Raw genomic sequence first — 9,788 nt, 5'->3', positions numbered from 1 at the left:
GGGCTGCTGGTGCGGCTGTGAGCCACGGCGGTGGGTGTCCAAGCCCTCTGCACCTCCTGCCTTGCAGCCTCCCACAGCAAGCAGGGGCTTCCTGCCCCACTTATCACTGCTGCTGCCCATGCTGCCAGCAGCAATTCCCACCCCAGCCCTCTCCTGCCCCTAAGGAGGGAGATGGGACCCAGAAACATCAAGCACACTGCTGCTGTGCCTGTGGAAAAGGAAGGGCATGGCAGCAGATGGGAGGGTGCCAGCATCTGGGCTGGATGACCGTGGCCCTGTGCCACAGTGGTGCTCTCAGAGGTGGAATGGGATAGGACTGCTGCTGGGCTTTCCCATGTGATTTTCATCAGCGTAGTTTTCACAGTTCCAGCACAGATGTGAGAATCGAGTCCTTTCCAATGGCTTAATTAATTTTCTTCCTTGATGCCAAACAGTTGGGGTAATACTGGGTGGTGATGGAACTGTTCCTCTCATATATTTTTGGTGCCAGGGGAAACAGCTGGCAGTGTTTCGGTAGTTTTGGTGTGGCTCTGTCTATTGTGGCTGCTGATTTACAACTCTTCTCCTAAATAATTCAGTCCTATCCTGCCAAAAAAAGAGGGTTGGGGCTGCCTCTGATCTGAAGGACTGGAGAACAGGAGCACTCCTGGGCCAGCTGCAGGGGAGAGCAGGAAGAGGTTTGCCTCTCCCGTGGGGCTGTGGCACTGTCCCAGGACAGCAACTAGGCACCGAACAGTGTGTGCCAGGAAGTAATGCAAGAAGAGTGCCATGAGAACTGATCTCTGCTTCAACAGTCTGTAGAGAGAGGAAAAAGTGAGTTCAGACTCATTCCCTGCATCCAATCGCAAGGAAGGGCATCTTTTGCCATTCCCACACAGAACACAGATGGCAGGTTGGGCCATAGATGGTTGTGGATTCTCTTGAAGATCATGTTCCACGTCTTCCACTGTTTGCCATGATGTGTGCTGGGTAACTTGTGACTCCTCTCCTGACACATGTGATCACCAGGAGCTGTGAGTGGGGCTTCCCTTGGGGCACTGGGATTGGCTCCCTCCTGCTTCGCTCGTTATGTACCTCAGCTGTGGAGATAGGCTCTCCCTTCTCACCTGGGGATGTGATGGGTAACTGAATGTGGGGGAGGTGATATATGGGCAATAGTGGAGTGAGGAAGGATGTTTGGTTCCTGTCTAGGCTGAGAGGATCTGACAAGAAGATTGTGTGATGGCTGGAGGGCCGTGTGAACAAGCACAAACCCATTGGAGGATGCCTTGTTACCAGGTATGTTGTACCGAAGGCTTGCAGATGTCAGGCAGCTGGGGTGTGGGCTGTGCTTGGTCACCAGTTCTGCAGCTCCATACACAGCACAAGCAGGTGCTTTGGAGCCATGTGTTGCAGGGCATGTTGAGGGAAGGTTGATGTATTTGTGTGTTCAAGTAGTGTGGGCCATGACTCTTTCTGCAAAGTGGCAATTTGTAAATAATTACTATATGTTGATTTCTGGAGTACCAGTTGTTTCTGGAGGCTATTCTAAGTGAAATGCAATGTCAGTGGTACCCTTCTGTAGTATGCATTTTCTGGACGTTGGTATGATAGTGACAAAGCTGTTGTCTGAAGAACTAAACAGCGCTACTTTAGCTTTTTTAGATCGCTGCTCTGTGAGTGGTGCAACAATGCTGCTGAAGCTGTCTTGAGGCTCTTGATTTACAACTGGCTTTGCCTTTCTTAATGGAAATGAAGGGTTTGTGGTATTGGCTATGTAAAGACGGGATCATATTTTAGTATTATAATTCATCTATTTAAATTCAAAATTTGAAAGTGTAACAGAGTCCTACAGCAGCACCGTGGTTTTCCCTCCATGAAACCAAAACAAGAGAGGCCCTGCTCCCATCAGTCACAGTGCAGTTGACATGCTGTGCGCCGCCTCTAACCTAGGGCAGCTCTGCAGGTTTATTTTCAAGGAGTGTTTATTTTCAAGTTAAGTGTGCAGTTATCAGAGCTGAGTTATGCATATGAATGCCTACCACCAGCTTCTTGCCCACTGGCCTGCATTAAGGAAGTGTGTTACCAGTGAGCCTGATTTCCTGTGGTCTGACAGGTTTCACTGTAGGATGACTGGTTTTCCATACTGCATCTTTGCCTTTTTTTCTGGAAACATGTAAAATAGTGCATGAATGGGTGCCACGTGTAGTGCTTACTGAACCAGATACAATTTGCATTGCCGTCAACTCTTCTAAGCTAGCAAATAAGGAAAGCATGCATAGCTTTTTGGGTTCTGCCACTCTTTCCTGGTAACTTTTTTGTAACTATTTGAATGCTTGATGTTGTAATGCCTCTTAAAGCTGCTAACAACAAAAACCATACGAGCTTTTATTGTAACATGCAGTACCCCTCTGAGCACCGGGCAGTGACAGCTACTGGCAGAGGGCCATGTCCCTCCTCCTGCACACATCCTGCTCAGCAGGCATGGTGCAGCTTACAGGAAGACATAGCAGAAATGGGATAAAGTGTCTGGATAAATTAAGTGGCCAAAACCTCCTGAGTGATGGCCGAGGGAAGCAGCGAGCGGGACTGTATTGCTAGTTCAGCCTGTTCTATTCAGCTGTCAGCTAGTGACCTGTTTTAGAAGACAAATGCTTACAGTTCACTTCCAGTAAATAACTGTTGTCATCCCCTAAAGTAAATACAGTTATGTTGAAAACTTCAGCATTGTCAGGCCTTGATGTTGAGGGACTAATGAGAACAACCAGAGCAGCATGTGTAATTCTTACACTGCCCAGCAGCTTATGAAACAAGTAAATAGATGACCTGGCATGAACTGTTTCCTGAGAGAGCCAGCGAAGATTCATTTCGCTTTATTATTGATGACCTCTTTTTTAAGTGCAATGGTTGCCTACAACTAAGATCTCTGGAGAAACACAGTGAACCAAAGAATCATTCAAACTGATGTATTTGTTTGCTGTCCCTAGGAAATGCATACTAGGATTTTAAATAAGTACCTAATGTTAAAAAAATGGTAATCACGAGATTTAATTATTTATACTTGAAACCAAGTTGCAGATGCTTTTGTCTGATAAAAAATACATGACCTCTGGAGGCTTCAGAGACTTAAAATCCAGATTGCATGTCTGAAGAAACGTTTCATGTTCTACTTAAGCACAATAAAACATGCAGTAATAAACCATCATTTTTAATTTTTTTTTAAAGAAAGCAAACAAACAAAAAACCCAAATGTCTGGTTGTAAGTTGAATACTGTTGATGTCCAGCAGAGATGGATGACCTTAGGATCAGGCTTTCATCTGTCAGGATTAGAAGAAATCAGGCCTTCCGAAGTTGCAGTCATCCCTGTTTTGCTGTTGCAGTTGCACTTCCAGCAACTCAGGGTGACTGAAGGACTTCTTGTGCTAAGCCTGGTTCCAGTAGACTCCAAGTGAGCAAGCACTCCCCCTAAATGCAGATCAGCCCTAAGCACTCAGCAATGCATTCAACATTTTTTTTTCTTTTCCTCCTGTATGCCCCCAAAATTGTCTTGGAAGGGTTCACTGGAATCAGTAGTTGACGTAGCATCACATGGTGAATGCTTCACACCCCAGTGCTCTGCACACTGTTGTTTTTTCTTTGCTGTAGCGTAGGTGGTTGGGAGATGGGATAGGGAGCCTTGCTGCTGTGCCTCGTCTTTCTGATACATCTGTACTGCTGCCCTATCAGGCTGTTCTCATGCACTTCAGTGCACGTGAGGTTTGTGGCAACAAGTGGTGCAGGAATGGAAAGCTCCATTCAAAACCAGGCCATATTATCACCACGTAGAAGTACAGTATGCATCCGTGGAGCTTTTGTCTGCATCTGCCTTTAGAGTAGTGAGGACAAATCAGAATATTAAAGCATTAAGTGCCAAAAACACATTGGTTTGCTGCCTACAGTCAACTCTTCCCAAGATGGAAATACGTTTAAGGCTTTCTGTACTGCTGTGTGGCCAGTCAGTTCACTGCAGTACAGCACTGACAACACAAGTATGTATAAACACTGGTTTGTATTAAAAAAGAAAAAAAGAAAACTGTCCTGACAATACCTCATTGTTTGGAGCTATGCTTAAATTTGTACAGTGCACATAATTAAAACCACTGTTAGCCAAATACTGGTCAAATGCGTGTTAAGTTAGAAGCAACAAAAAAGAAAAAAAAAAAAAACGTAAGTCTATTTTATTACTAGTTGAAAAGTTTCTGATTTGTTTCCTGTCAATAACTGCTATAGAGCATGTAAATGAAGATACGATACATGAATTGGAACATAATTAAAACAGAAATGAGATGAGAAACATGGAAGACAAAGTTCTATTAATACGTGCAAGATAGCATTTAAAACTTAATTGTAAGGAAATGCATTAGAACAAATCTCCAACTACAAGAAAGTATGATCTAGTAAAGCAGGACTTTCTGACCGCAGATGTGATTCTTTAGAAGTGTAAAAATTGCCACAACTTTTTTTAACATACACCATTACTTGCAATAGTGTATTTAGAAAAAGTGTCAGTCCCTGAGACAGCAGGCAATAACCTGAAATATATATATCTATACATATACATATGTATGTATGTATTTAAAGTTATTTTAGCCATAAATTCATAAAAATAGCATAACTGCAGCAATTGCTATCTCAAAGAGGAAAAAGCAAGTCATGAGCTTCCTACTAGAGCTGCTGGCAGGCTCTCAGCACCAGTTTAGCAGGTGAAGTTTACCCTGTATCCTCTAGTTTTCCAGCTGGACACAGAATACGTAGCTATTTTGATAGGATTTCCAGAAATCCATCTAATGCTCAGAATATGGAGGATAGCAGTAAGTAATGGAGCAGTGAGGTTATCTGTGTGTCTGCGCACACAGAAGAGAGCTTTAAGTGTGGTCCAGAGATGAAGAAACAGAATGCAGGACTACCTGTGAGGAAAAACTGGCCAAAGGATAGTCTACTGCTTCTAGTTGTAGCGCTGCTTTAGTTAAAGAATGGAACTGGGAGAGGGACAGAAAACAAGACACAGGTACCTTGGAAAAATGCAAGGGAAAACTGCTGTGCTATGGACAGCATAGGTGCCAAGTGAGTGAAATGAAGGACAATGGGAACATGCCAGACTGGAGGCCTGCAGCTTCTTACCACTGTGTAAGTGTCAAGTCATTGTAAAAGCAAAAGGCACAGAAATGGGAAGTCCTGAAATGTGTGAAGTCCCATCTGTCAATACTACCTGTCACTTTTCTGAAAAATGATCTACAAATTGAAATGCCAATCTCTGGAAAAGCAGTGTCCTTGGGTCAAAAGCAATCTTTCCTTAGATGCCAAACAATTGAAGTATTAACAATGGAAAACTCCAAGTACACAGATTTGTTGCTTGTTGGAAACCTGAGAAAGCTGCTCTGTGTGTCTGGCTTCTTCAGATTTTTTTTTTTTAGTGTGTCCAAGTGTAGCTGGCCCAAGTGCAAATGGCATCTATGGAAGAACGAATGCTTCAGATCTCTGAAATGAGAAACAAAGATACTGAGATATTAGTGGTTCAGGAACTATAGTAAATGACAAATTTGCCTTGGGGGAGGGGGGAGAATTAAGCTCTCTTTTCAAAAGAGTGTGTAGTAGAAATGAGGCCAGCAAATGACTGCTTGTTTCTCTTAGGGCTCTGAGGTAACAGAAGCCCACTGTGGAAAAACACTTATCTTTCAAATCCCATTCAGACGATCATTACATACAGGTGTTTTTAGCAGAAGCAATGTGTACAAATTAACAAATAGATGTAATTATCCAAACTAACTAATAAATTCCTAATCTTACAAATCTGGATTAAAAAATATGAATTCTAGGCACTGCATCTAGCTATTTTATTAGGTAACTCCATGTGTGAAAAGCGTGAAGGTGAGGTGATACAGTTATTGTTTTTGATGGATGTAAAATTTGGTCTTGTCTCTACCCAAGATTACATAAATTATCTATTTCCCCTTTATCAAGGTGTTTCAAATTTATTAAACCATTTTCAGCAGTAGATACAGATCACATTTGTCTATGAGGAGAATGCTCTGGCTGTGCAAGGCAATACGCAGCCAGCTGTATGAGCTATCACCAGCCTCTAGGCACAACTGTTTCATGCTGTCATGCTGATCTCAGATGAGTTACATGGAAACTGACATTTCATCTAAAGTATAACTTCTTAACTTCTTAACTAGTGATTCCATGGTCCTACTCATAACTAGACCATAACATCCTTTGGATTGAGAGTATATGGATTACAGAAGGAGCCCACAAACCCACTGGTGCTTCCATACAACTCAGTGAGAAGGAGACAAAGTCTGGGGACAGCTGGCAAAATTTTCAGGGGGAAGCACTCTGCACATTTATACAGCTCATGCACGGTGAAGTTCAGATTCCAGCCTCATGCAGAATTAATGTGCAATAATGCCTCCCCAAGCTGAACTGGCCTGTAGTGCACAAAGCTCTCCAACAGTAACAGCTGCAGGGTTCCGTTAAGCCCTTTGGTACTGAGTTCTGTGTTTTTTCTTGTGAAGACAGCTAAAACTCCAGTAATTTTTCAGCCTATTTTTCTTGGGTGTGTATTTTTCTTGTCAGTGCAATTTTGTGGCTAGTGTTTCAGAGCTGTTTTCATGTGTGCTGCTAAGATGGATGTTCCGTGTATCTCTTTGATAATGTCTCAGAGAATCCATGCATCTACTGTTAAAACTAAATCCTAATATTTGTAGAAAAGATGGCCAGGAGTTTGCAATTAAACTATCTCATTTCTATGCCAGAACTGCAAAGGTCTTGGTGAAAGCAGACTCTTCATCCTAGCTCCCCATCCTGTTCAGCATCTCAAAAGATTCTTGTCTGGTTTCCATTCTTGCTACAGATTTCTGCTGTTGTTCCTCTTCAGACTAATAGGCTTTAATGCTTTGTACTTTACTTTTTGACTGAATGAGTTTAGAGATTTAAGGGCAATTTGCTTTTCATATAAAGTGTTAATACCAGCAGAATGTGTTTTGAAAGTCTCAGTGTAAGGCCTTGAGCTGCTTTTTCATAGCAGGTAGTATCTTGAGAGGACTTCATCTGGAAGTTCACTCAAACACACGATATTACAGGCTTGGCCAGAGTACCGAGGCTTGCCAGGAAAATTAAGCAACTCCTTCAGGAGATCCTCTGAAGGTGATTTGGAGATCTGTGATTTGAGATTTGGGAGACAGAGCCAGAGCAATGCTGGCCTGTGCTGACTGAGCAGTGCTATTTTAAAGGCAGATGTTAGAACGTACTGCTTCTTGGACTACAAGCCTGCAATTTAGGTTTACTTCTCAAATTGTTCATCATAGCTATGACACCAGGAAGATGCTCAGTTTGATTCTCACAATTCCTGTATTTATCCTTATGTCCACGTATCAAATAGTGTCCATCTTTGGGCTGAATCTGCCATAAACAAAAAAACTCTGCAACTAGGGAGGAAAGAGAAATCACATTATCTGCATAGGTACTGAAGGGCTCCCATGAGGTCTATGTTGTATTTTGGATTTATCAGCCCTAGCAGTTCCCTGGCTAACGATTAAGAATTCAGTACTCCTCACAGATTGGGTGCCATACATTGCAGAATTTTCCTTGGGGAGGGGGGGGGAGGGAAGGGGAAGACATTTAGAGGAAGAAATATATTATTATTTTCCTAATTGGCTTAGTCAGCAATGAGAAAAAGGAGTGGTTAAGCCAGAAGGAAGCCCTTGTCACTTCCTATCTGTGACACACACATTGGGTCTCTGGCAAAGTTAGGCACTGCTGTCAACTTTTGAACTCCGTGTTTACAAATGCAGGGAACTCCTACTGTTATTATAGTGTAGCATCTGCTTTTGCAGCAGTCTGAAGACAACTCATTTATCTGTGAAGTTTGGAATGATGCAGGGAAACTCGCTGCTATTTTTACAAATTATGCCACTGTGGGCAGTGTGTTCTTGTGTGCTACATCCCTCTGTCTTATGGCACAGAGCCAATACTCACCTTGTACTTATTGCCTTTACTCTGACTTGGCACCTGGTTTCTGAACTCCAAAGGCAGTGATGAAAATGTTCACAACAACTATAATGAATACTAGTCCAGTTGCGAGGTTGTTGAGGAAATCCAGCTTACCATGTTTTGCAGGGTTGTTAAGGTCATATTTTACTTCAAAGAGAAAGGAGAAAGAGAGATTTAAGCATATGAATATTTAAAAATTCAGAATAAAAGTCTTCATTATTCATGTAGTTAAAGAATTTCTTACATGGAGCTATTTGCAGCACTCATACTTAAAAGGGAAGGACGATTTTGCACTGTCAGTAAAAGAGCTAAGGAGAAGATCTTTAATCACAGGGTTCCTAATAGCCTCCAGTAATTAGCATCTAATCTCTGTGGATGCACAAAGGCATGCACAACATTACAAGGAACCTTCTGAGTTCTTGATCTCCTAAAGTCTGCAACAAAACTAGATTTCAAACCTTTAAAAATAATTTCAGTTATGAAGCTCGAAGCCTTGACAGGATGGGATGAAAGTATATTTCCTACAGCTCCAGGCCCTTCCCAGACAGCCCTCCCTCCTTACAAGTGCTGGATGTCTTTGTACTGGTGCCCTTCCCCAGCTGTACAGCTTTCCCCCTTCCAGTTCTTGCACTGACTCTTCAGAAAGCAATATCTATTAAACAGAGGAAGGTTTCAGAACGGTGTAGCTGCAGTTCTTGTTGTAGGCAGCACCAGCTGTGTAAATGCTTTGCTCTGCTTCTTGCAGTTCTTTGGTTAAACTGCTAATAGAAGACAGGGAAGACCACACAAGGCAGATACTATTAATTTAGCTTAAGCTTTGATTCCAGACCTTATGAAAACGCAGAGATAAGCTACACTGTACTGATAACAGTCTTGATAGACTAAAATGTACTTGTTTAAGGCAAAGAAGAATGGGGGGGCTTGGCTGTCTTCATGTGAAAAGCCAAGATTTTTCTCTGTTCTCCTGCAGGGAAAAGCTTATACCTGATAGGTTCTTTCAGCAACATAAATAAAACTGATTTTTTTCTTAAATGATAGGTGCATGCATACACTTGCAGCTCTGCTGTGTGAAGTAGACTTTATTTTTAATATAATGTCCCTGTCAACACTGTGGAACTTAATCATAGAACCAGGGCTTGCTCACTCTGTGAATCAGGTAAGTAAAATGGTGGTAAACACATCCAAGATGCCAAAGTATTAAAAGCCAGATTCTCTTTGTGTCTCCAATTAGGATGTCTAAAGCTGTTTTGGTCTGAAGGAATTCTGGGCACCTGTTCAAGTCTTGTTCGCTGATGCTGTACAGTTGGGCAGGGTGGTCAAAGCACTGACAAACAGTGTGGGGGGACAACTTCAACAGCTTAAGCTACTGCACACCTGTGTTGACATGGAATAACTTAAGCTCAGCAATATTTAAACCTGAAAATGATTTTCTATGTGATAGTAAGGCATTTGGAGCTATGTGGAGATTTGCATCCTAATAGTGCCACTAAAGAATCCGGTGCTTTCATGTGAATGAAGCAGAATAAATGAAATGGAACATTAATCCTTAAGTATGTAGGAAAGACATTTCAGACAGCTGGCTGGCTTTAAAACTAATAAAAAGGCACTAATGGCCCAACGTGTTTTGTGAGTTAGAAGAAATCATGCTTGAAGGAGAATTGCCACTTTCAGAGCTGTCCCTATGTCCAAAATGAGGACAACAGAAAACGCAACTTAGTAGTTGAGGTGGGGCTCTAAATTTTGAAGCAGGATTGCAGCAATCCTTTTTTTTTTTTTT

General features: G+C 42.2%; 1 protein-coding gene across 1 annotated transcript in view; it reads right to left on the bottom strand.

The window, feature by feature from the left end:
- Positions 1 to 3,166: 3,166 nt before the first annotated feature.
- Positions 3,167 to 9,788, bottom strand: part of NINJ1 (ninjurin 1) — a gene marked incomplete at its 5' end in the record, with an annotated part of 16,908 nt that continues 10,286 nt past the window's right edge. The window contains 2 exons of the mRNA XM_010718639.3: positions 3,167 to 5,497; positions 7,997 to 8,158. Of these exons, the coding sequence (XP_010716941.1) occupies positions 8,013 to 8,158 (146 nt within the window). The remainder of the gene's footprint in view (positions 5,498 to 7,996; positions 8,159 to 9,788) is intronic.

Source organism: Meleagris gallopavo, chromosome 14 (assembly GCF_000146605.3).
Source record: "Meleagris gallopavo isolate NT-WF06-2002-E0010 breed Aviagen turkey brand Nicholas breeding stock chromosome 14, Turkey_5.1, whole genome shotgun sequence".
Lineage (NCBI taxonomy): Eukaryota > Metazoa > Chordata > Aves > Galliformes > Phasianidae > Meleagris > Meleagris gallopavo.
Note: the sequence above shows the minus strand (reverse complement) of the source record. Positions and strands in the feature narration are given on the sequence as shown.